Here is a 25,934-nt window from a genome sequence, read left to right as displayed (position 1 = left end):
TTTTATTTGTCTGACTTCTCCTATTTTCGTATCATCGTTTAGTTCATTTTTTGTTTGTTTGTTTGTTCTATGATAAAGGAAATTTCCGTCTCACTTCTTTTTTTTTGTTATCATTCCTTCCGTTCCTTCAATCTATCACCGCTCTAAAACCCCTTTTCTTCATTGCTAGAAATTTTCTTTACTGCACAAGGTAAACGATGTATTCTTCCGCTTTCCCATGCCGAAAATAGCATAGTTTAAACTCATGTCTCCTAAAAAAAAGTGATTCTTTTGATTACTTGTTTTCCACCATTCGTTTTTGTTTTTTATTATATTTGACTCGAATTAAAATCATTGCAACTAATGTTTGTCTGGCTTCTCCTGGCTCCTGCTGCTGCGACGTCCTACTGTACTATTACTACTGCGGTTCCTTCTTTCCCATCTATCTCACCCTTTTTCCGGCTTCCCGTTATTGCTGAATGTTTGTGTTTGAGTGCATGTGTGTGTGTGTGTGTGGATGTATGTAAGTGTGACTGTGTGTTCGTGGGAGGGGTGATTCGAAATAAATACCTAGCCGTATGTCATATATTTTTGTTTGTTTTCATCAACATTCTGTCATATATGGTGGAAAAACCCTCGAATGAGGGAATCTTCCTTGAGACCAATTCAATAGTTTTTTTTCTCCTCTGTTTTTTGTATTACAATGAAGCTAGAGTCAGACTGTCAGGAGAGTGACGATAGCTGTGTCATTCCAGACGGGCAAACGCAACCTGTCAAACATTGTCAACAAGTCGGATGACAGTTTTCGAATTGTTGCCAACATCATCCCTCTCCTTTGCAGTCAGTCACTCCTCTGAACAGGGGCAAATCAGAAGAAAATTGGCTGCAATTGCGGCATTGTGGCATTTTACTTTGGATTACGAATTTGCTTTTTTTACTTGATTTTTACAGCGGACTGATTCCACTGACCGCTAATTGTGAACTGAAGGCAGGGTTCTACAATAGAGTTCAATTCTTTTTGTTTTGTTTTTGTTTCTTTTGCTATATGAGGTCCCAAAACTGTATTTATTTGTTTAATTTATCTTTCTTTTTTTTTTGTTTTGCTTCTTAGGTTATTCTGGTTGCATGTGCGACGGAAATATGTTCTATTAGTTAAATATTTTAATATTCTGGTGTGTGTGTGTGTGATTTCACAAATGTTTATAAGCGTATTTACGCGTGTGTACGAGTGACGAGGAACAGACGGATTCTGTTCAATAGGTTAAAAATATAGTTTTCCTTTTCTATCTCAGTTGGTTGATTATTACTGCGTGTCGACAGTGTGTGTGTGTGTTAGTTCATCTCTCTCTGTCTGACATTTGACGCCATTCTGTTTGCAGATTTCGCATAACTACTAAACTTAAGATTAACATGATTTGTATTTGTTGTTTTCATTGTCTTGAAATTCATGTTTTTTTCTCTCATTATCTCGAATGAGTTTTTTTGTTTTTTTTTGTTCTGGTGCGTTTGATGAACGTTGGTTTATGCGTTTCGTTCGAAATGTTGGCAGCCAAGAAAATTGTTGCAGTACTTGTACAATGATTACCTCCGTTTGCAAATTGCTAATTTTTTTTACGTTGCACTACAGCAATTCACGAGAGGAAAATAAGCATGTGGATTGTTCTTGGGGAAGCGACCGAATTTGTAATCGTTTTGATATTTTGAAAGCAAAAAAAAAATGATTAGTACTCGAAGCCCGACATTTGAATATTGACAATCAAAGCTGGTATTGTTTGGTAGTATGCGTGTATGTGAGTGAGTGTGAGTGCATGTGGCTGCTGTTGTCAAGCGAACACGAATTTAATGCGACGATGGATGACTTTTTTCAATGCTAACGGGGGGTTAGTCTTCTACAGACCAACCATATTATTCTAATTTATACCTTCCACCTCTTTTTCTCATCATTATGTCTCTGTCTCATCAAATGTATTAAATTTCATTTATTACTTAGAAAAGATGATGGAAATACAGGTACGATGATAAGTCCATTGTGGTTGTATATCTGTTTTTATTTTCTTCTATTCACATAGAACTGACTGACAGAGTTTGACATTTATCAGCTGCTGTGACAAAAAAGTGGCCTACTGTGCGACTTTAGCTCTTGCACTACAAGCGATTAGCGGACCTTACCCACGTGTCATTATTGTTGTCAATTCAGGAGCACACACGCTTAAAAAGAGCTACTTAAAGTTGAGTAAGGTCTAACTTTGTTTGATTTATTTCAATAAAATTGCCATTCTTTCTAGTCACAGATGAGTAAAGTACATTTTTATGAAATTGAGTGGCGTGTTACCCATTCTTGAGTTTGGACGAATTTTGGCATTGAAGACGGTAATGAAACGATTTTGACAGCAACATTGACTGGTGTGTAAAGGCCGTGTGTATTAAAGCGATTTATTTCCACTTCCAACGTAGGAAGGTACTAGATGTTTGCAAAAAACAAATAATTTGCTACCAGCTGTAGGTAGTGAATGAAAAGAGCTTACTGACTAAGCAAACAGTAGAACTTTGGCACGACTATGCGTGCAGCTGCATTTAAATCCGTCGTATAGTACTAGATCCATAGATCACAGTTATTTATAAAAAATGCAATCTAGTACCTCATAACTTAACAAAAAAAAAGTAAACTCTTTTTCTTTTCGGTAGGTAGAGAGATCAGAGAGCCGTTGAAGAAGTCACCAACCATGACGCAATAGGAACAACAACTCGGTATCTACAATTTCTGTTCGGTCTTATTATTTCTTTATCAGCATTGCTTGCGTGAATAAAAACAAAAACACAGGGAAATAGTTTAAAATAGTTTCGTTTTTTTTTTGGTTTTCTCGATGGTGCTCTTGTTGATTGCAATTGTTGATTTTTTTTTCGTTTGTTTTGTTTTTTTTTTGCAATGCGTGCACACACACAAAATCTGCCAGTTGTGAGAAGCCACTCGTGATTTGTTTGCTGGTATAATAGTAGTTGTTATATCGGCCGGTTAAACCTCGACTATGTTTTGTACTGTCCATTTACTTGTTGATGCTTGTTTGATCTTAATGGTTAACATTTGTTGTGTGTGGGGGGTTGTTTTTTTTGTTCGTCTTTTTCCTCTTTTCATTCTTCTTAGTAAATGCTACTGATAACAACAGCTGTATTCAACAGCTTCACGTGGTTTTCAAAACGTGTTCTAGAATCACAATGAGTTTTCTTGTTTTTTTTATTCTTTTTGGGAGTTCTTGTTTCCATTTTTTTTGTGTTTCACATTGGCTTTTGTTGTTGTTTTTTTCTCCTGGAATCGCAAAAAGAATATCACTTCTACGCAGTGCCGTAGGGAGGGTGAGCCGAGGGGACGCCGAAACATGATGGAACTGGTAGAAATTTGATGCAAAATTAGTTTATCAAAAAAATAATTTCTTTCGATTTTTTCCGGGAAAACTAAGTTTAACATTAGTATTGTACTGTTAAATAGATCCGATGAGATGCCACCGTAATCATAGCCATTCAGAATACAGAACGGCCATATAGCGACGGTCGTTACAATCATGGTCATACTACTGCTAGTATCTACTATCATGCAATGAGACTAGAACAGTCTCATTCACTTGGTGGATACTGTACTGTTTTTCAAGCAGAAATCTACGCGATTCTGTGGGGAGGGGGGGATCGTCACTTCAGCAGAGATCCGGTGGTAAACGAATTTAATTTTGTCGCAACACTTACGACAGTTTTAAAGGCACTCAGTTTGAAATATTCACGGTCGAAACTAGTTATCGCATATCAAATCCCAGCCATTCTGGTATTACTGGAATTGAATGGGCTAATGGCGAAGCTTGCAAACTTGCGCTCAGACAAAAGCATTTTTACCAGATTTGAAACTGAAATCGTCAAAATGTCTACCGCATTTTTCAAAGCATTGCTGCAGTATTCAGAATGTGCTGAATATCATCCGTATGAATTGTATGAACTAACTGTCCCACATTGACGCACCACGTATCCGGGTTTCTGGTTCTCCATACATGGTTCAATCTGCGTATGGAGATCTTAAATTGAAGGATATATTTTGCCACGTAGCAACATAATTCCTTTTAAATGCCTTCAGCAGTTTGCGATTATTTTTTTCTAAATTGCGAGATAACCATAAATAATTCAAAGTTAAGTTTCCTCAAACTTTCGGAAACAATTAGGAGAACTCTTTACGCATGCTTGCCTTTCTCGTACCCGAGCTGACGGTCCATTTCTTCTAGTGCGTTGGACGAAACTGGATGTCGTGGTAAGAATCTTCCACCAACGTCTGTAACATCAAACCTTCTGCGGGATCGATCAAGTTCCTTCGATACTCTTAGAGGACTCGATACGGCAAAGTGATGGTCTTTCGTGTTTGCCATTCAACATTATTTTGGAGAGAGTAATAAAAAGGACGGGAATAGACACGAGTGGCACGATTTTTCAAAAGTCCGTCCAGCTGCTTGGTTTCACTGATGATATTGATATTATTGCACGGAACTTTGATAAAGTGGAAGAAACGTACATCATCAATGTGTCAAAGACAAAGTACATGGAAGGCCAGGGACTCGAGAGAAGATAATGTCAGCCATCCATCCATTACAAGTTCTGATTGGCGGTGATGAAATCGAAATGGTCAATGAGTTCGTGTGCTTGGGCTGACTAGTGACTGCCGATAATGACACCAGCAGAGCAATTCAGAGGCGCATCTTGTATTTTTTGTCGTGCTTACTTTGGACTCCGCAGGACGCTTCGATCGAGCCAAATTCGCTGTCGTACAAAGTTAATCGATCAAGTTGAGGACGACCTGCGGGCACTTTGCAGCCACACGAGTGGCGGTGAATAGCCATGAATCGAGTTAATCCCTTAACGCTCAAGGGAAATATCACTCCCATATGAGTTTGGGGCACTTTTGAGTCAGCCCGACGGATAACGGCTATTTTTACCCTACTTTCAGAAATCGCAAAAAATAGTTTGGGGTTAGTTCAGTCAAATTTGCTGTCCCACGCATTAAAAAGCATGTTTTATTTACTTAAAAAATGCACAGGTCGCATTAATTTTTTTTTTTCTGGCCAATGCACCAATAGTTAGCAATGTTTCTTTTTGGATATTTTGCGTTTTGATCTTAGTTTCTCGCCAAAATAGCTTCCTTCAGAATCAAACGTATTGCTCCCATTTATACTCACAATTTCATCTTCCGAATCAACAACTTTAGGCAAAGATTCAGCTCTTCTACCATAACTCAACATACTACAAACAGTTGAATTTGTATTAATAAAGACTGTCCCAGAAAGTATGGACGCAACCAAAAACCGCTGCCATTTGGCAATGGTTCAGAATCTGTCAATTTTTATGGCTGCGTCCTGTTGTTTACACTCTTCTCTAATCACTTGTGCAGTTGTTTATTCGTTTTCATTAGTTTGTTTCGAAATGCGTGGACTTTCAGCAGAACAATGTCGAAAAATTGTATATAAATTGTGCACAGAACGCGGACTGTCACTGAGAAAGATAGCAAAAATGGAAGGAGTAAATGAAAAAGCCATGCGAAATGAAATCAGGAAGTTCGGTGAGGATAACACCATTGAGGGTAAACCGAAAAACAGATCGAAAAAAGGTCCTGCTAACCCTCAGTTGAATAAACGTATACTGAAGGCGTTCGAACAAAAGAAGGAGGTTTCAGTTCGGCATGTGGCCAAAAAAGTGGGCACTTCGAAATCAAATGTTCTTCGTGCTAAAGAACGTTTGAATCTTCGAACCTATAAGAAGCAGAAACAACCCAAACGTAGTCCGAAACAAGAAGCACCGATCAGGCCGAGGGTTCGAAAGCTGTACAATACGATTCTTGCTGGAAATTTGAACTGCATAATCATGGACGACGAAACCTACGTGAAACTCGATTACAAATCCTTGCCGGGACCACAATAGTATGCGGTGCGAGAAGGGCAAGTGTTAAACCAGTCTGAGACATCGATTGAAGTCGAAAAATTGGTAAGAAAGTTATGGTCGGGCAAGCAATGTGTAGCTGCGGTAAGATTTCGAAACCATTCATCACCACTGCTTCAATGAACAGCGAAATATACATCAGGGAATGTTTACAAAAACGACTTCTACCCATGATTCGAAGCCACAAGGTTCCTGTTGTCTTCTGGGCCGTTCTTGCTTCTTGCCACTACTCGAAATCAACGGTAGAATGGTATACTACCAAAAATGTCACTTTCGTTCCAAAAGACATGAATCCACCAAATTGCCCACACCTTCGACCAATTGAGGTATTTTGGGCATTAACGAAGGTACATCTTAGGAAACATGTCTCGGCAGCCGAAACCACTCAACAGTCCGAAAAAGATTGGAAAAAAGTGTCAAAACTTGTCGTCAAGAAGTCTGTACGGAATTTAATGAGGAACGTTCGCAAGAAGGTGCGCCAGCTAGTCTACAATGGCTAAGTAGCAAATGTTGAGAATAATATTCTGTTGTTGTAGTCTAATATTATCAGTATATCGAATAAAATTTGAATATCTAACACTTGTGAATTATTTACAGCGAAATCAAAGTGCGTCCATACTTTCTGGGACAGTCTTTAGAAGTAGTGTTTGCTGCATTTTTTCGGTAGGTAGCTAAAAAGGTTACTACTCGTGAATCTGTAAAGTATAAAAATTACCAGAAGGACATTTTTGATTCTTACATACTGACACTTGGAAATGAATTAAAACTTGGATACTTGGAAATGAATTGAAACTTTTTTTATCAACGTAAACACGAGAAAGGTGAATTTTATTATGTTCCTCGAAAAAATAATGAAAAGAGTAGATGGCAGAATATATTATGGATGATTAGGATGATAGAAGAGGAGGAAGTTTGGATAAAGTACAGGAAAAGAAAGCCTTCTTACGATATTTATGTGATCCAGGATTTCAGGTATCGATTGTGTTAATGTTCTGAATTTCCTTACGATGTAATTAAACTTTCAGTCAGACTCAGCCGACTCCATTTAAATCTGTCACTGTTCGAGCTGGCTTCCGTGGAAGAGTATTTACAACACAATTTGAATGTTTCAAAAGCGGACATAATATCGCAAGCTTATGTCGTTTTCGCTTGATGCCAAACCTAACCCAGTTTCCACTCTAACTGCTGTCAAACCGTTTGTTCGAAGCCAGTTTCGAACCTAGTTTCAACGTTGTTGAATTGAAAATCGAGTCAGTTTCGAACCTGGTTTTTATATCAGCTTTGCTCAAACTCGCGTTGCTAAGTGCGAAATCAACACAGTTTAGTGAAAACGACAATAATTTTATCGAACGATTAAAGGTTTCACACGAATGAAAATTAAACTTGAAATTTTGCCACGTCCAAGAGAAGCATAGCATGCTAAGATGGGACCGGTAAGCGAGTATCTTTTCGTTCGTTATCTTGTTGCGTAACAGATTTTATATAAACAAATGACAAAAATGCCATATTTCATTCCAGAAGAGAAGTTTTTCATGTAATCCATGTATCACACATCGATCATCTTAGTAGCGAAAAAAAGCAAATTATTTCCGAAATATGTGTGCATCTTTTTTTAAACTTGGTAATTCTAAATATAGGACTGATATGCAAGTATGGGCAATGACAGAGCCGCAAAAATTAATTGTCCAAACGTAAGTGTTCTTGAAAAACGTTGTTAAATTTTTTAACTAAACGATTTCTTTAAAACATCTGATCCAAATGCAAGGATGACTTTTATATCGTATCAAAGAACGCTCACTGGCAACTCTTCACACGATTCAATAAGTGCCATCAAAGAGAGACGGATATCATCGCAGCAACAAAAAACCGACATGGTTCATTTAACATAGAATAGCCACCAGTGCGAGAGCGAATTTCTCTCGATGACCTGTCTGAGAATTAAAGGTTGGCTCGCTACTGTGGGGATTCTCGCTTATTCTCGTTTCGCGATCCGATTCTGTTATCAGACTGTTATTTTTTTTAAGGGCCGTGAAATACTCAGAGTATGAAGTGGCTCGAAGAAATGTAGAAAAATTCTTTCGCGGTTCGCGCATTGAGAGACTCGAATTCTGGTAGCATCTTCTACCGGATTGAAAATGTTGTATACAATATTGATAAAAATCGAGCAGCTTCTGTCAAATTTTCGGCAATCACCAACACTGTCCAAATGAATGTTTGTCTGAACGTTTTCAAGCGATGTACCCGAAATGAGTAACTATCTCAAGAACTTCACTGATCGCCAGCAAACGATTTGTCGGTAGTTAAGGTAAAAGTTGAATTCCAGTTTTGCTCCGGATACGGACATAATAGTTTGAAATTTTGACGCCGTTGGCCATTTTCTCAATTATTATCTGAGGTTCTATGATCAACTAACCTCTTTTAGAGTATTATTTCATTGAAAAAAACGGCTTTGTTTTGATTGCTTTTTTTTTGGTTTTAATTTTCAATTTTTCCGCTCGAAGTGATATCCTTTCGATGATTAGTAGTTTTTTGTTTGTTTTTGTTTCAGCTTCAGTTCGTTCTAGTTTGTGTTTGTTTACAATTACAATCTTACAAGCTATAGGCTAGATATACTTTGCTTAAACGCCATCTTAAACGCGACGAAAAGAAAAAAAAACGAGAATCTATTAAAGCACTGCTCCATATTCTGTGGTGGTGGTGGTGGTGTTAGTTTTTGGATTATTTTACTCTTAAACGAACTGCGCAAAGCTTTGCCCTGAGAACTCGGAGTTGCCGGTTGAACTTGGTTGGCATGCGACAGAAACAACAAGAGAATGTGAGAGAGAGAGATAGAGAGAGAGACGAATTGAATTGAATTGAACCGGTGCGTGCTGTGTGTCACAATATTAATCATCACCACCAGGGTTTTGAGTAAAAAAAAATATTAGGAAGCACATTCTGGTGACAACTGCTTTGTTGCGTGCGTGTGTGTGTGTGTGTGGTAGGTAATATCTAAGGCTATTTCGAGTCTAAAATCGATTTGTTTCATTGTTGTTCCTCTTCTTCGTAGTTGCAGTAGTATAATTTAAAATTAAAAAAACAAAAACTAAATTAAAAAATATCACAACATTAGAGAGACGAGTTCGTCTCGAAAATTGGGGGTGGTGGTGGAAAAACAATACAAAATGAATTATGTTTCTAGTAGGGTGTCTATTAGTTGCACTTTTTGGTTTCCTAAACAATTCATTTTCCATGCCATCCTGTCTCAAAAAACACACTCTCATCGATAGTTTTTTTTGCTGTTTACCTTCGTCTAACTGAGATTCGAACCTCTCTCTTCTTCTTCTTCTTCATCTGTGTTGTAACATTAGTTTCATGATTATTCTTGGGTTTTCTGTAAACGGGGTGGGAATCCGGATTGCTACTAAAATCCTAAGTTTTTGTTTTGTTATTTGGCTTTTGATAGTAGTTCTCACTGTTGCTGCTGCTGCTGCCTCGGCTGCGACTGTACGCGAGTTGCCCCATTTCTAGTTTACTTGATTAAAGTAAGACTTGCCTTGGTTGAGGGATGAAAAGGGTTTACCACTCTCTTTCTCCCTCTCCCTATCAACTCTCTCTTTTTTGTCTGGTGATGCCCGTCGACGTCATGCTTGTGTAGTGATTAGAGTCGTCAAGGTCGATTTTGGTATCGATGTGCTACATTACTGGCCTGGGGCTTTGGCGGTTTTTTGGACAGAATGCGAAACCAACTAGGAAACTGGTCGCGACTACTACTGCTGCTGCTGCCGTCTACACTAAGAAATGGTGATTTTGTTGAGCCTTTTTTACGCCGGTAGGAGCTGTCGTTTCATTTCGTGGTTCGGTTCTTCTAAGCTACTAAGTCTTCCTCTGTTGGTTTGCTGCTATCGTCCATGGTGATGATTACGGTTGTTTACACGCGTTGTGTGGTTTTGTAGTTTTTATGGTTCTTGATCTTGTCTCTTAGCTGTTCTGCTGTTTGTCTGGCGTGTGTTTTATTGCTACCTCCGACCGATCAGACCGTTCGGGGGCTGAGTGCTAGACAGGTGTATTAGCTCTAGTTCCACCAGCAGTGGAAAGTGGTCCGATGGTATGTGCGGATGGGGACAGCCAACGACCTTGTTCTCCCGCAGCCAGTCGGCCGATATCGGCCCGAGCAGCCCCAGCGGAATCATACCTTGCTTCGAGTAAAATATATAATCAATAATACCTTTAAAATCGAATGTATAATTTGTATATGGCATTATATCTTCACTGTACGCCGACGCTAGCTTAAAGGAATGAGTAAATTCATTTGGTGTATCACAATTTGATATACGCTGCAGGCAGGATTTGTAGCCCAGCTCCTTGAAATCTTGATGGTCCATTGATACACGCCCGGCACTGAGAAACTCGATCACACCGGAGTCCGGCAGCGAGTTGAAATCACCGCACAGCACCAGTTGCACATTGTTCACGTCAAACTTATGCCCCGGCCGGAAACTGTGACCCGCCTCGTCCAGTATCGTCTTCAGCTCGTTGCTCAGCATCATCGTCTGGATGAGCTTGACGTCGCAGAACTCCGGATCCCAGTGGATGTGCGCCGTACACACCAGTATGGGCTGTGAAACTGAGGCCTGCTCAGGCGGAACACCTTCCCATGCACTTTCCTTCACCTTCAGCAGTGCCGCCAGACCGATGTTATCCTTCGGCATCACTCGGTTCAGCATGTTGTCGGAACCTTCCGAGTTGGCCATCGCCAGCTGATTGAACTCAACCAAATGTTCTTTGATAAGCGAGAACCTGAGAAAAAAAATAGAAAATTGGCTATTCGGTTCGGTTCGTAAAAAGCAAAACAAAAAAAAAACACTCACTTGGACGACCGAAAGAAAATCGCACAACCGTCCACGTACTTTCGGTCCAGCTCGGACATGGTTTTGGCGCGTGACTTGGGCGAAAAAATGCCCTCGTAGCCGTCGTTCTTCAATTCCGGTTTGAAGAAGTTGAAAAACTGATCCGTCTCCACTTCCTGCAGGCTGATGATGTCGGCCGAGTAGTGTCGAATTTCGTCCAGAATTGCCTGAGGATGATGAAAAAGAAGAAAAAGTGTTACTAGACAAAATCATTCGGACGGTTGTAGAACACGAAACCCTTACCTTTTTCCGATATTCCCAGCCTAGGGCCCAGCTGGGACAGTAGCCGTACATCTGCCTGGTGGCATACTTGTCGCAGAGTACGTTGTAGCACATGACGGTGAATATGCCTTTAAGGGAACAACAAAAAAAAGGTCTTTTTGAACAATGATGGCACAACAAAACAATAAAAGATAATATTTGAAGTTTCGGAAAATTTCCATGGCAACCGACTCACACGAAAAAGAGCCATGCACTCAAAATAATAATCTATATATCTATATATATAAAAATGCAGAGATCATTCTTTGTAATCGCATCACGTAAGAACGGATGGACGGATTGAGATGCTTTTCTTTTTGTTTGATCTGTTTTTACCCCCACCGGGTTCGTACAACAAAAAAATTAGGAAAACTTACCGGAAAAGTGGGAAAAACCAATAAAGTTATTTTGTATGGACAATGGAATTTTCCACTGCAAAAGTCGCCAATGATTGCTAGATCTACAATTGATGTTTGGCGCGCAAGGAGATGCTCAGTATTTCGCCGTTGAAGAAAAGAATACTAGATCTTTGGAAAATCGTTTGGCGCGCAACGAGTAGATTTGGGTGGAGATTTTACATGCATGATTGATTCGTCATTTGGAAACACGTGCTTAATAGGGTATCAAAATCATTACTTGCCAAATGACTGTTTTAGCTATACCGTAAACAGAAGCACAAATTCTAATGTCATTTACCAGTAGATGTAGTTAGATGAATTATGTTGGCCATCGTGGCCGTGAGTTGAACAAATCAAATTATGTAACGATTTTTTTACGTATCAATGATAGGATTCTGCTGTTGAAATAATGAGTTCAGATGAAAATATTTTTCTTGCATTTAGCATGCTGAAGTTTGTTCAGTCGATTCGGGTGAGTTTTCAAGAGTGGTTTACTTCAAAACGGATGGTATTCATGACATTTGTAAGCTGCTTAAGTCAAATCATTTCATTTTCCGAGCTTTGGATTATTTGACGAATTACCATATGGGAATCGTGAATATCATATCTGAAGGAGAAATCGTGGCATGTAAGAACCATTAGTTGTGAGATCTGCTGTTTTATACATTGGCTTTAACGATAAGAAGAATACTTGTATAATCACTCCTAATGTTCACTCCGCTAGAACAGAATATTGATTCTCAGGACTGAATACTAAGCAAACCGATGTGGTGGCTCGACGAATGAGAGGCCTTTTGATACAATTCTTGAACGAATATAGCGTTCATGTCAAAGTTAATGGACAATATTTAATAAAAGGGTAATTCGAACTTTCGAAAGTCCAAGTATTTTTCATTTTATCGCTAATTCGTTAATCGAAAATAGATCCTGTCATTATCATGCTACGAACATTCATCAAACACGACTAAATAATATCACTAGCGGTGAAGCAGGTTATGGACAACCGTTCAAAATTAGTTTATTTCTTTCGATAATCTCTAAGAATTTGCTATTCAATTTTTAAACGTCTTCAGTACAAAAAAGTCTTAACATTCAATGACAAACAACAATCCTCGAGGGCTGCTTTTGGAAATTTGTGGGGTAAATTTAAAGTATTTATCTTGGTCATCTCTTTTTCATCCATCTGTTAATTTGTTGTTTATTTAGGAGCAAGGGAAAAGCCTGCTGGAGCTGAGATTTTGGTTCTACTTCTCCAGCAGGCATAAAACCTTCTCATCTTTTGTATCAACAGATAACATTTGTGTAAATGATACATAACGAAATCATTAATTACCCTTATTTAAACTACAAAGCTAACTAACAACTATTCATATTGACTAATTATCCTAATAAAACTAGCGGGAAAAGATTAGGAGAAAACGGGTTTTAATGGCGTTACGAGATAAATTGAAATTAAATCCATCAGAGCAAGTATTAAATACGCGACATATACTCGAAAACGGTTCAATGAAACCAAAGTTAGTTCTAGCACGAGGAATTCTGAGAAAGGGATTAAACCGCAAATTACGCCGAAGAATGTCAAAACTTAGCTGTTGTAGGAGATCTACACTATCAATTCGAGATTGGATGAGGTCCGCAACGAAACAACGCTTTCTGTGTATCACGGCGGACAGATAGCAAATCGAAGTGTATGAGCCTACAACGATTTTCGTAGCTTGGAAGATTCAATGGATCTCTCCAGAGCAGGCGACGCAAAGCAAAACGAATGAACTTGCACTGAACAGTTTCAATGCGTAGCTTATCTGTTTGATAATATGGTGCCCAAACAACAACAGCATACTCGAGAGCTAGAGCGCAATATAACGATTTCAGGCAGTATATGTTATTGAAATTTTTTGAGATGCGAAAGATGAATCCTAGCATCTTTAATGCTTTAGAGAGGGTATATTCTATGTGATCTTTGAAACTAAGTTTTGAATCCAATAACACTCCTAGATCCTTAATTGATGTCTTCCGTTTTAGTAAAGCTTGCGAAATAGTGTAATCATACATGATCGTGGTTCGTTTACAAGAGAACGAAGCATTTGAAGGCGTCAATAACCATTCTGTTGACGTTGCACCAGTTAGAAAATACATCCAACTGTGACTGCAAGAAATTTGAGTCTTTCAGATATTGGATGAGATGAAACAGCTTGAAATCGTCGGCGAATGATAGCTTCATGCATTGCAATGCGAAATTCAGATCATTTAGATATAGCAGAAATATGAATGGTCCTAGATGGCTTCCCTGAGGAACGATGAACGATGGAGTACTACGACCAGTCAGATATGATTCAATCCAATCCATCATCCCACATGTAAAATTTTTAGTTTGAGAGAGATCTACAATCTCTGTTCAATACACTGACTCGAAGGATGAGATGGCAATTGGTGCATTTGTTTAGTTTTTGCGTAACAAAAGCATTGAACATATCCACAATAATTCTTGATGATATTTCTGCTTCGGGACGAAGTTAATGTGTTGGATATGAATTTGTCGTAATTCGTTTATTGAAGGCCAAGTAATCAGTAAAATAATGGAAAGAAACATTAACGTTTGACAACTCTGCTGTCCGAAAACACAAATTTAAAAAAATAATTTCAGGCGAGACGAAGTTCGACGGGTCAGCTAGTCTATATATAAAAATGCAGAGATCATTCTTTGTAATCGCATCACGTAAAAACGGATGGACGGATTGAGATGATTTTTTTTTGTTTGATCAGTTTTTACCCCCACCGGGTTCGTACATCAAAAAAATTAGGAAAACTTACCGGAAAAGTGGGAAAAACCAATAAAGTTATTTTGTATGGACAATGGAATTTTCCACTGAAAAAGTCGCCAATGATTGCTAGATCATTGATAGGTGTTTGGCGCATAACGAGTTGCATAAGTGTTTGGCCGTCCAAGAAAGGAATACTAGATCGTTGAAAGAATCTTTTGGCGCGCAACGAGTAGATTTGGGTGGAGAATTTATATGCATGATTGATTCGTCATTTGGAAACACGTGCTTATCGTGGGTATCAAAATCATTACTTGCCAAATGACTGTTTTAGCTATACCGTAAACAGAAGCACAAGTTCTAATGTCATTTACCAGTAGATGTAGTTATATGAATAATGTTGGCCATCGTGGGCGTGAGTTGAACAAATCAAATTATATAACGATTTTTTTACGTATTAATGATAGGATTCTGCAATTGAAATAATGAGTTCAGATGAAAATATTTTCCTGGCATTTAGCATGCTGAAGTTTGTTCAGCCGATTCGGGTAAGTTTCCTAGAGTGGTTTACTTCAAAATGGTCTGCTTAGGATGCTATTCATGACATTTGTAAGCTGCTTAAGCCAAATCATTTCATTTTCCGAACTTTGGATTACTTGACGAATTACCATATGCGAATCGTGAAAATCATACCTGAAGGAGAAATCGTGGCATGTAAGAACCATTAGTTGTGAGATCTGCTGTTTTATACATTGACTTTAACGATAAGAAAAATACTGGTATAATCACTCCTCATATTGATTCTCAGGACTGAATACTAAGCAAAACGGTGTGGTGGCTCGACGAATGAGAGGCCTTTTGATACAATTCTTGAACGAATCCATGGACACAATATTTAATAAAAGGGTAATTTGAACTTTCGAATGTCCAAGAATTTTTCATTTTATCGCTAATTCGTTATTCGAAAATTCATCGTGTCATTATCATGCTACGAACATCCATCAAACACGACTAAGTAATATCACTAGCCGTGAAGCAGGTTATGGACAACCGTTCAAAATCAAATTATTACTTTCGATAATCCCTAAGGATCTGCTATTAAATTTTTAAACGTCTTCAGTACAAGTAAATCTTAACATCCAATGACAAACAACAATCCCCGAGGACTGCTTTTGGAAATTTGTGGGATCAATTTAAAGTATTTATATTTTGTTTATTTGTTTGTTTAGGAGCAAGGGAAAAGCCTGCTGGAGCTGAGATTTTGGTTCTCCTTCTCCAACAGGCATAAAACCTTCTCATCTTTTGTATCAACAGATAACATTTGACCAAATGATACATAACGGAATCTTTAATTACCCTTAGGTAAACTTCAAAGTTACTAACAACTATTGATATTGACTAATTATTCTAAATAAACTGGCGGGAAAAGATTTGGAGAAAACGGGTTTTAATGGCGTTACTAGATAAATTGAAATCAATTTCATCAGAGAAAGTATTGAATACGCGACACATACTCGAAAACGGTTCATTGAAGCCATAGAAAAATTTGCTGGAAAAGTAGGAAAAATCCGATTGATGTTTGGCGCGCTACGAGTTGTTTTGTGTGGAGATTTCACATGGATACTTGATCTATGTAATTCGTCATTTCGAGCCAGGTGTTTAATTGGGTATCAAAATTATTGGTTACTAATGTCGTTTTCACTTGGTGAAACTAGAACTGACTCAGGGTAGTTTCATCAAGCAAACACTTTTCCCGAAACTGAGTTGGGTTCATACCTAGCAACGGGGGTGTGAGCAAACCCGATATAAAAAACAGCAGTTAGGGTGGAAACTGGGTTAGGTATGGCATCAAGCGATAACGACATAAATGACTGGCGGAATCCATATGACTGTTCTAAAAATACCGCTGTAGGCGGAACGAAAAGTTCTGATATCGTTCTCCAGTTGGATTCTGTGTAATGAAGTCAGATGAATACCATTGGTCATTGTGAATCAATGAAAAGATTTTACTGTAGAGGCGCGAAGGTCGAACTAAGATTTTTCTTGCATTTTGCTTTCATATGCACATAATAAGTGGTAATTAGATATTAATATTCAAGATGGATTGAGACTATTTCATATTTTGAGAAGCAGTATTGGTGATTGCCGATAATTTGGTAGAGAGCGGCTCGATATTTCTCTACATTGTATACAACATCGTCAATCTGGTACATGAACTCGCAAGAACCGCGAGAGAGTTTTTCTACATTTCTTCGCTCCACCTCATACTCTGAGTATTTCACGACCCTTACCACAATAGATACAGTTTTGCAATACTCGGCGCTGTGTGGAATTTACCAAGAGAGAGTCGCAAGTTGACAATTATCGCAGAAAATCGAATCGATGATTCGACTTGATGATTCTCATACTAGGTTACAATATTTCAAAACCCTTGTGTGGAGCATTCCCAGTCATTTTTATAGGCACAACTTATACAAAGCTTATATGCACATAGTTAGAATAAACGGCAATAGTAAAATGATTCTATCGCAATTATCCACTGCCCGTATACTATCGGATTGCAAAACGAGAATGAGCTACCGTTGGTTGCTTTGGAGCGAATCCCCACAGCAGCGTGCTAACCCGTGATGCTGAGATGGGTCATCGAGAGAACTTCGCTCTCGCAATGGTGTCCATTTTATGTCAAATGAATCAACGTGTTTTTAGTTGCTGTGATGATATCCGTCTCTCTTTGATGGTACTGATTAAATCGTGTGAAGAATTGCTAGAGAGCGTTCTTTGATACGATAAAAGCCATCCTTGCTGAGAAGCATGTTCAAATTTCTAAGATCAAAACCAACTTAAAATGTATGTCATCTCTGCAAGCCACCAAAAGTTCCTTAGTACCTGAAAATATCCACTTTATTAGAGCTCTAAAGTACGCGTGGCACTTTTTGGCAACTTGAACACAGAACAAGTTCTGTGAAAACTTTCTCGATACTTAATAGCTGGACTAGAAACTTGATTGGAGAGAAACGTTAACCACTTAGTCGTTGACAATTCTGCTCTCCGAACACATAGATTCGAACAATGATTTTTTGATTTTTGGGCGAGACGAAGCTCGACGGGTCAGCTAGTCATATTATAGTTACGTGAAAAGTTATGTGAATATTTTACACCCTACTTTTCACGTAGGTTTTAATGGATTGGCATTTAAAAGCTTTTAATGCATAATCCAGTAAAAGTTACGTGTTTCATAGGTAAAATGTAATGTACTGTTCATATCACATTTATCTATCAGTTCATATCAAATTTAGATACCAGAAAATTACTATTTTATATATTGGTTGAAGTCAAAAGGGAGATTCCAGATTTTGATATAAAACATTTATTTCTGAAAATTGTCATATAATTCCAATGGCTTAAAAAGCAACTAATAACGTCGTGGTATCTCAAATCGACAAGCCTACAGAAATCGTTTATGTTGTCACTGCCATCCAACCGAAGCCGAATTCGAGATCCAAGAACTCCCACAACACTACCGATGCAGGTTGAAGTCGCATTACATGGTTCCAGTGTCTCTAGCTTCATACCGACGGCCTGTTTGAAGCATTCGGCAGGAGCGGGTAAACTTCCGGACTCACGCAGGCACTCGGTCCAGTTGAACACATGGAAACTTTCATACTGGAATGCTCCGGTCGATGGAGTAAAAAATTGTAATTAAATAACATTTCTCGCAAATATTTACACTACTTACACTTCGAGGGCCACTGCTCGCCATTTTAAAAATCGAGTTTTTCACACTGGAAATTCACGTAGATTGTTTGACGTTTGGTCAATTCACGTAAACCTTATGTGATGACTCTATTCATTTTAGGGGATGATGGTATAACATTCATTTTCGTCACGTAAAATATTCAATTTGACATTTGAAACCATTCTACGTGATTTTTTCAAGTGAATCGAACGTGAATTTTTATTTGAGTGTGCAATTGCAATTGCACATACAGTGCACGCAGTGGTCCGAAACGGGAAATTAGCTACCCAAAAATATTTTCGCCTTCATTTTATGAGTGAAGTGTATTTTCTCATGAATTGCATGTGTTCTACAAGCAGTGATAGTTCAAATGTTTGCCTATGATGGTAGCGTGCAAATTATTTTCAGTGTATTATGTTTTTGTAGTTGGTGTGGTCCATATTTGCATTCAAATCTGGAGTCTAACATTCTTATTTGAATTTTAAAAAAGACTGCATTTTATGGCGTTGTAGGAAATTTTTTTTTTCATTTAGCAGTTAATTCAAGCAGTTTTACGAGCGGTTTTTTAGAGCAGTAGGAGAATGAAACTTCTGCAGATTTATTTTATCCAGCGTTCGCTTCACCGAAAGGCAATAATTTTCATCAGAATACCGCATTTTCGAAAAAAATTTCATTGATTATGTTAAATGGTTTTAATGCGTTTTTTTCGAGCTTCTACTTTTTGATTGTGTTGATTGCTGTTCAAATATGTTTTCAAACAGTTTTGTTGGAAATCTTTTTAAGCAGTCTTTCAATCAAATTATGAACAATTCTTCAAGTAGTTTTTTGAGCAGTTATTTTTTCGAGTTGGGAATTTTTTATTGTGTTAATGTTGCCTTCGCTCTTTAAAGTGTTAAAAAAATCGATCAGTTTTGTCGAGCAGTCATTCAAAGAAATTTCGAGAAGCTCGCCAAACGATTTATGAACAGTTTTATCGCGCTTGAAGTTTTTCATAATGTAAATGTTTTCGAATATTTTTTCGAGCAGTTTTGTCGAAAAGCTTTTCGAGCAGTCAAAGGGTGGACCTCCTGCAGATTTATTTTATCCACCGTTCGCTTCTCCGAAAGGCGATAATTTCTATCAGAATTCCACTCTGCATTTTAGAAAAAAAAATCCCATTAATTGTGTTACGGGTTTTTGATCAGTTTTTTTGAGCTTTAAATTTTTGATTGTGTTAGCTGCGTCTTTATTCTTTATTGTAGGTTTTCAATTAATTTTTCGAGCAGTTTTGTCGAAAAGTTTTTCAAGCACTCTTTCAAGAAAATTACGAACAGCAGTTTTTTTCGAGTTTCAAATTTTTCATTGTGATAATTTTACATTCGCTCTTTAATGTGTTTAAAAAAATCGATGAGTTTTGTCGAGCAGTCATTCATAGAAATTTCAAACAGCTGGCCTAGCGATTTATGAGCAGTGCTTAGTTTTTCATTGTGAAAAATTTCGCCTTTGCTCTTCAATTTGTGATTTCAAATAATTGCTCAAGCTTCACCGAAAAACAATCAGTTTCATCCGAATTCCGTTCTGCATTTTCGAACAAAAAATTCCCTTAATTGTATTACGGGTTTTTGATCAGTTTTTTCGAGCTTTAAATTTTGGATGAGCCTTTTAAGCAAATTACGAACAGTTCTTCGAGCAGTTTTTTGAGCGGTTATTTTTTCTAGGAGCAAATTATTCATTGTGTTAATTTTACCTTCGCTCTTTAATGGGTTAAAAATAAAATTTTCATTCAGTTTTGTCCAGCAGTCATTCAAAGAAATTTCGAATAGCTCGCTGAGCGATTTATGAGCAGTGGTTTCGTGCTTTTGGCAGAAAGCTTTTCGAGCAGTTCTTCGAGTGGTTTTTGAACAGTTTTTTTAGCTTCAAATTTTTCATTGTGTTAATTTCGCCTTCACTCTTCAATGCGTGTTTTCAAATAATTTTTCAAGCAGTTTTGTCCAAAGGGCTATTCAAGCAGTTTTTTAAGCGCGTTTCAAGCAGTTCTCCGAGCGGTTGTTTAACCATTTTTTCCAAGCAGTAATTTTTTAATTGTGTTAATTTCTCCTTTACTCTTCAATGTTTCCAAATTGTTTTTCGAGCATTTTATGAGAATGGTGAATTCTGTCTTCGCTCTTCAATGTGTTTTCAAATAATTTTTCGAGCAGTTTTGTCGGGAGGCCTATATAGTCGTTTCCCCGGGCCCTGTGGTGGAGGAGGAGCACTATGAGGGAAGCTGAGCTGCAAGCAACCGGGCGGGTCATAGGTGGTGGATAATGCTTAGTCGCGATAGCAACTCGTTGTGACTCGCGACCCGAACCATGTAGCGGGGGCTGACTGCAGGTGTGGGTAGGACGAGGTAGTGGGCCCTACACGTTCTAGGCCTAAAAAACCACAAGACCTAAAGCAGTTGGCCCTGACAAGGCGAGTTGGAGCCGCCTTTCAATATGCACCTGGCCCAAATCTCTCTCTTCTCGCGGTCCTTCAGCGTTACTGCAAGGTTGGCGCAGGCCTAGCTAGCCGCCCATAAAAAGAGCTTGCTCAGGAAGTTCAACAAGAAAATTCGGATGGATCTAATCGGCTCAGACCTTTGCGACGAAAACGGACAAGAGATTGGAAACTCGGTACGTGGAACTGTAAGTCTCTCAACTTCATCGGAAGCACGCGTATACTATCCGATATAGTGAAAGACCGCAAGTTCGACATCGTAGCGCTGCAGGAGGTGTGTTGGAAGGGGTCTACGGTGCGGGTCTTTCGCGGGAACCACACCATATACCAGAGCTGCGGCAACACACACGAGCTGGGAACAGCTTTTATGGTGGTGGGGGAGATGCAAAAGCGTGTGATCGGATGGTGGCCGGTCAGCGACAGAATGTGCAGGTTGAGGATCAAGGGCCGGTTCTTCAATATCAGCATAATTAACGTGCACAGTCCCCACCTCGGAAGTAGCGATGACGACAAAGACGAATTCTACGCGCAGCTGGAACGTGAATACGATCGCTGCCCAAGACATGACATCAAGATCGTCATCGGCGATTTCAATGCTCAGGTTGGCCAGGAGGTGGAGTTCAGACCGGTGGTTGGAAGGTTCAGCGCCCACCAGCAAACGAACGAGAACGGCCTAAGACTCATCGACTTTGCCACCTCCAAGAACATGGCCATAAAAAGCACGTTTTTCCAGCATCGCCTCCTGCACCGATACACCTGGAGATCACCCATGCAAACGGAGACACAAATCGATCACGTCCTGATTGATGGACGGCATTTCTCGGACATTATCGACGTACGAACCTATCGGGGCGCTAACATCGACTCGGACCACTACCTTGTGATGGTTAAACTGCGTCCAAAACTGTCCGTTGTGAATAACGTACGGTACCGACGCCCGCCGCGGTATAATCTGGACCGACTGAGGGACACCGAGGTCGCGACTGCCTACGCGCGGCATCTCGAAGCAGCGTTACTAGCGGAGGAGGAGCTCAATGATGCTCCCCTGGAGGACTGCTGGACCAGAACTAAAGCAGCCATCAGCAATGCTGCGGAGAGCGTCCTGGGATACGTGCCAAGGAGTCGACGGAACGAATGGTTCGACGGCGAATGCCAGGAGATATTGGACGAGAAGAATGCAGCACGCGCAGCGATGTTGTGTCAAGCCACCCGTCAGAACGTGGAATCGTATCGACAGAGACGAAAGCAGCAAACTCGCCTTTTCCGGGACAAAAAGCGCCACCTGGAAGAGTCGGAGAGAGAGGAGATGGAGATGCTGTATCGTTCTCAGGATACACGGGCGTTCTACAGGAAGCTGAATGACTCTCGCAACGGCTTCATGCCGCGAGCCGAAATGTGTAGAGACAAGGAAGGTGGCATCCTGACGGACGAACGTGAGGTGATCGAAAGGTGGAGGCAGCACTACGATGAACATCTGAATAGTGCACAGGCGGACAATCAGGCGTTGGAGGAGGAAGATTATGTCAGTGTTACAGCCGACGGAGATGTACCAGTGCCCACTATGAACGAGGTCAAGGAGGCTATCCAACAGCTCAAGAACAACAAAGCAACTGGTAAGGATGGTCTAGGAGCAGAACTCTTCAAAAGGGGACCGGAGAAACTGACGGAATGCATGCACCGAATAATCGAAGAGATCTGGGACAGAGAACAGCTACCGGAGGAGTGGAAGGAAGGGGTCATCACCCCGATATACAAGAAAGGTGACAAATTGGACTGTGCAAACTACAGGGCAATCACAGTGTCAAATGCCGCCTACAAAGTGTTATCTCAGATCCTGTTCCGGCGCCTATCACCACTGGTAAATGGATTTGTCGGGAGTTATCAGGCCGGGTTCATCAACGGCAGATCAACAAACGACCAAATCTTCACTATACGGCAAATCCTCCAAAAATGCCGTGAGTACCGGGTCCCGACGCATCATCTGTTCATCGACTTCAAAGCCGCATACGACACGGTAGACCGTGTAGAGCTATGGAAAATTATGGACGAGAACGGCTTCCCTGGGAAGCTGACAAGACTGATTAAGGCTACGATGGATGGTGTACAGTGTTGTGTCAAGATTGCGGGCGGTTTCTCGGAACCGTTCGAATCACGTAGGGGATTAAGACAAGGTGATGGGTTGTCCTGCCTGCTGTTCAACATCGCACTTGAAGGAGTTATGCGAAGAGCGCGGTTCAACATGCGGGGCACGATTTTCACGAAGTCCGGACAATTCGTGTGCTTCGCTGATGACGTGGATATAATCGGTAGAAACAAGGAGACGGTAGCAGATCTGTATACCCGACTAAAGCGCGAAGCGGCACGAGTAGGACTAAGGATAAATGTGTCTAAGACAAAGTACATGCTGGCTGGCGGAACTGAACGCGATAGGCAACGTCTGGGCAGCAGTATTACGATCGACGGCGACGAGTTCGAGGTGGTTGACGAGTTCATCTATCTTGGCTCACTGGTGACTGCGGACAACGACACCAGCCGGGAGATCAGGAGGCGCATTATATCCGGAAGTCGTGCCTACTATGGACTCCACAAAACTTTGAGATCCAGGAAACTTCACCCCCGCACGAAGTGCACCATGTACAAATCACTGATAAGACCGGTGGTTCTCTACGGGCACGAAACGTGGACAATGCTCGAGGGGGACCTGCAAGCACTCGAAGTCTTCGAAAGGAGGGTGCTGAGAACGATCTTCGGTGGTGTGCAGGAGAATGGAGTGTGGAGGAGAAGAATGAACCACGAACTAGCGCAACTCTACGGTGAGCCAAGTATCCGGAAAGTAGCCCAGGCTGGAAGGGTACGGTGGGCGGGGCATGTCGTGAGAATGCCGGACAACAGCCCCACCAAGTTGGTGTTCACCTCTAATCCGGCAGGTACGAGACAAAGAGGAGCGCAGCGTTCACGGTGGCTGGACCAAGTGGAGCGAAACCTGGATAGTATCGGGCGCCGACGTGGTTGGAGGCAAGTAGCCATGGATCGAGTTACATGGAGAAGAATTGTTGATCAGATAAAATCTTGAAGGATGTAATATCAGAAATATATATATAGTCGTCTTCCAATTTGCTGAAACAAATTTCGAGCAGTTTACCGAGCAGGTTTTTGAGCAGGTTTCCCGAACTTTAAATTTTGCATTGTCGTAGTTTCGTTTTTACTCTTTTTGTTTTTCGAGCAGTTTGTCAAAAGGGCTTTTCGAGTAATTTTTCAAGTAAATCTCAAACAATTTTTCAAGCATTATTTTTGTAGTTTTTTCGAGCTTTAAACTTTTATTGTGGTAATTTCGCCTTAGCTCTTCAATGTGTGTTTTTAATTAATTTATCGATAAGTTTTTTTGAAAGGACTTTTCACACAGTCCTTCAAGCAAACTTCGAGTAATTCTCCGAAAGGTTTTCGAGCAGTTTTTTTCGAGTAAATAAAGAAATTTTTGAATTTTGACCACCAGATGATACAACTAGTCAATGTCCAATTTAGCTCAAATTTTGCGCAGGAATTTATTTGAGATGCTTAATCATTTGAGCATTACCGCTTTACGAAATTTTAAACGAACCATTTTTATTAGCACCTAAATATTTATCTTGTTGAAGCATTTTATTGTTGATCATCTCAGATGTTGTGGGATTGCTTGAAATTGGTATAGAAATGTTTTCGATGACCTTGACCAATATCGAAATGGATAGCTTTTTGACAGTATCGGCATGTGCCCCGTTGATCTTTGTATGTGACCAGTAATTTTCAGTTGGATTTTTTCGCTTTCGAAAGCCAAGTAAGCAGGTATAGACCTCTCCTAACACATACGTAATACATGGATATCGTTCCGCACAAGCAAAAAATCTCTCACACTTCCCTTTTGACGGAACCAAATTTCATGAAAATCTATTCACTAGCATTTGAATAACAGCTGATTGTGTCAGACGAGTTCTAGTTTTCATTAAGCATAAAAGCAACGGATAAATTGAACTATTTGCGGTACAGATTGGTCCACCGTCATCCCCCGTATTCTCCAGATCTGGCCCCCAGCGACTATTATCTATTTTGAAATCTGAAAAGGTTTCTCCAGGGAAAGAAATTTTCGTCGAATGCTGAGGTCATTGCAGAAACCTAGCCTATTTTAAAGGCCTTGACAAATCTTTTTTTTCAAAGGCCATCCAAATGTTGGAGAACCGATGGGTTAAGTGTATCGCTGTAGATGGAGATTATACAGAAGAATGAAAAAGTTTTCACGGTAAAAGCTCGACCTTTTCTTTGCTAGGCCCGGGACTTCTCATTCCATGCAGTACAGTATTTGTGTTTGGAATAAAGCTATCATCAACGTTTGAGGGAACATCATCAACGATACAAGGGTTACTTGACGGATTGCTATGCTTAACGCATTGCGCGCTTTGCGATTTTCTGTCGTGAATTTGCTACTTCTGCACTTTGTATTTGGGATGGAACATTATGTATACGGCGTTATCAGTTTTGTACAACTGCAACTATGGCACCTCTTTCATCTCAAGGCGCATTTTTTCTGTCAAAAAGGGTTTTTTCACTCTTCGTGAAGGTTGTATACTATACTTTCAAATGGAGAACACTATATATCAATTTAAACAGGGAAGACATACCTTATGATAAAAAAAGAACCGGAATTTTCATTTAAAAATTCCCGCGCTTGTCCAATCGGTAAACTTTTATTCTCTCAACGTTGGCAACACTTTTATACACATTCTGTCAAATTTTGACGCATATCGTACAACTAGGTTTTGTTTGGCGTCTATGCAAAGAAGTTGAAAAATTTTCGTGTGGCGATATTTATAATGGATGGTTTCGGCTCGCCTTCGAAGCGCCATTCGGTCGATTGTTGTGCGGTTTCGACGTCATATTCATAAATCCACACCTCACCACCAGTTATGATGCATTCGATGAATGTGGAGTCACTAGCTGCGTTGGAAATCATCTCTTTGGCCACATCAACACGACGCTGTTTTTGAATGAAATTCAGCTTTTTTGGCACCAGCCGAGAAGCGACGCGTTTCAAACCCAAAACATCAGTTAAAATGTGTTCGGCTGATCCATAAGAGATGCCCAACAACACAGCAATCTCTCTAATCGGTACAGAACGATTTTGCAACACGATTTGCTTCGCCGATTCAATGTTTTCTTCAGTAACAGATGTTGTTGGGCGGCCAGGGATCTCATCATGATCCAAGCTTGTACGACCAACTTTGAAGCGTTTATACCACTCGTATGCCTGTGTTTTTCCTAGACACGATTCACCAAAGGCCTTTTCTAACATTTTCAACGTTTCGGAGCACTTAAATCCATTTGCAACACAAAATTTGATGCACGCATGTTGTTCTAAATTTTCATCCATTATAAAAATCGCCACACGAAAATTTTTCAACTTCTTTGTATAGACGCCAAACAAAAACTAATCCTACGATATGCGTCAAAATTTGACAGAATG

The 25,934-nt window shown here is 39.8% G+C and overlaps 1 protein-coding gene across 1 annotated transcript in view; it reads right to left on the bottom strand.

The window, feature by feature from the left end:
* Window positions 1–57: 57 nt before the first annotated feature.
* The window catches only part of LOC131437376 (CCR4-NOT transcription complex subunit 6-like), a 287,533-nt gene continuing 261,656 nt past the window's right edge, over window positions 58–25,934 (bottom strand). Inside the window, exons 5-7 of the mRNA XM_058606677.1 lie at window positions 11,073–11,179; window positions 10,791–10,996; window positions 58–10,719 (exon numbers count right to left, since the gene is read on the bottom strand). Of these exons, the coding sequence (XP_058462660.1) occupies window positions 9,939–10,719; window positions 10,791–10,996; window positions 11,073–11,179 (1,094 nt within the window). The 3' untranslated portion in view covers window positions 58–9,938. The remainder of the gene's footprint in view (window positions 10,720–10,790; window positions 10,997–11,072; window positions 11,180–25,934) is intronic.

Source organism: Malaya genurostris, chromosome 1 (assembly GCF_030247185.1).
Source record: "Malaya genurostris strain Urasoe2022 chromosome 1, Malgen_1.1, whole genome shotgun sequence".
Taxonomy (NCBI): domain Eukaryota; kingdom Metazoa; phylum Arthropoda; class Insecta; order Diptera; family Culicidae; genus Malaya; species Malaya genurostris.
This window is presented reverse-complemented; position numbering and strand designations above follow the sequence as displayed.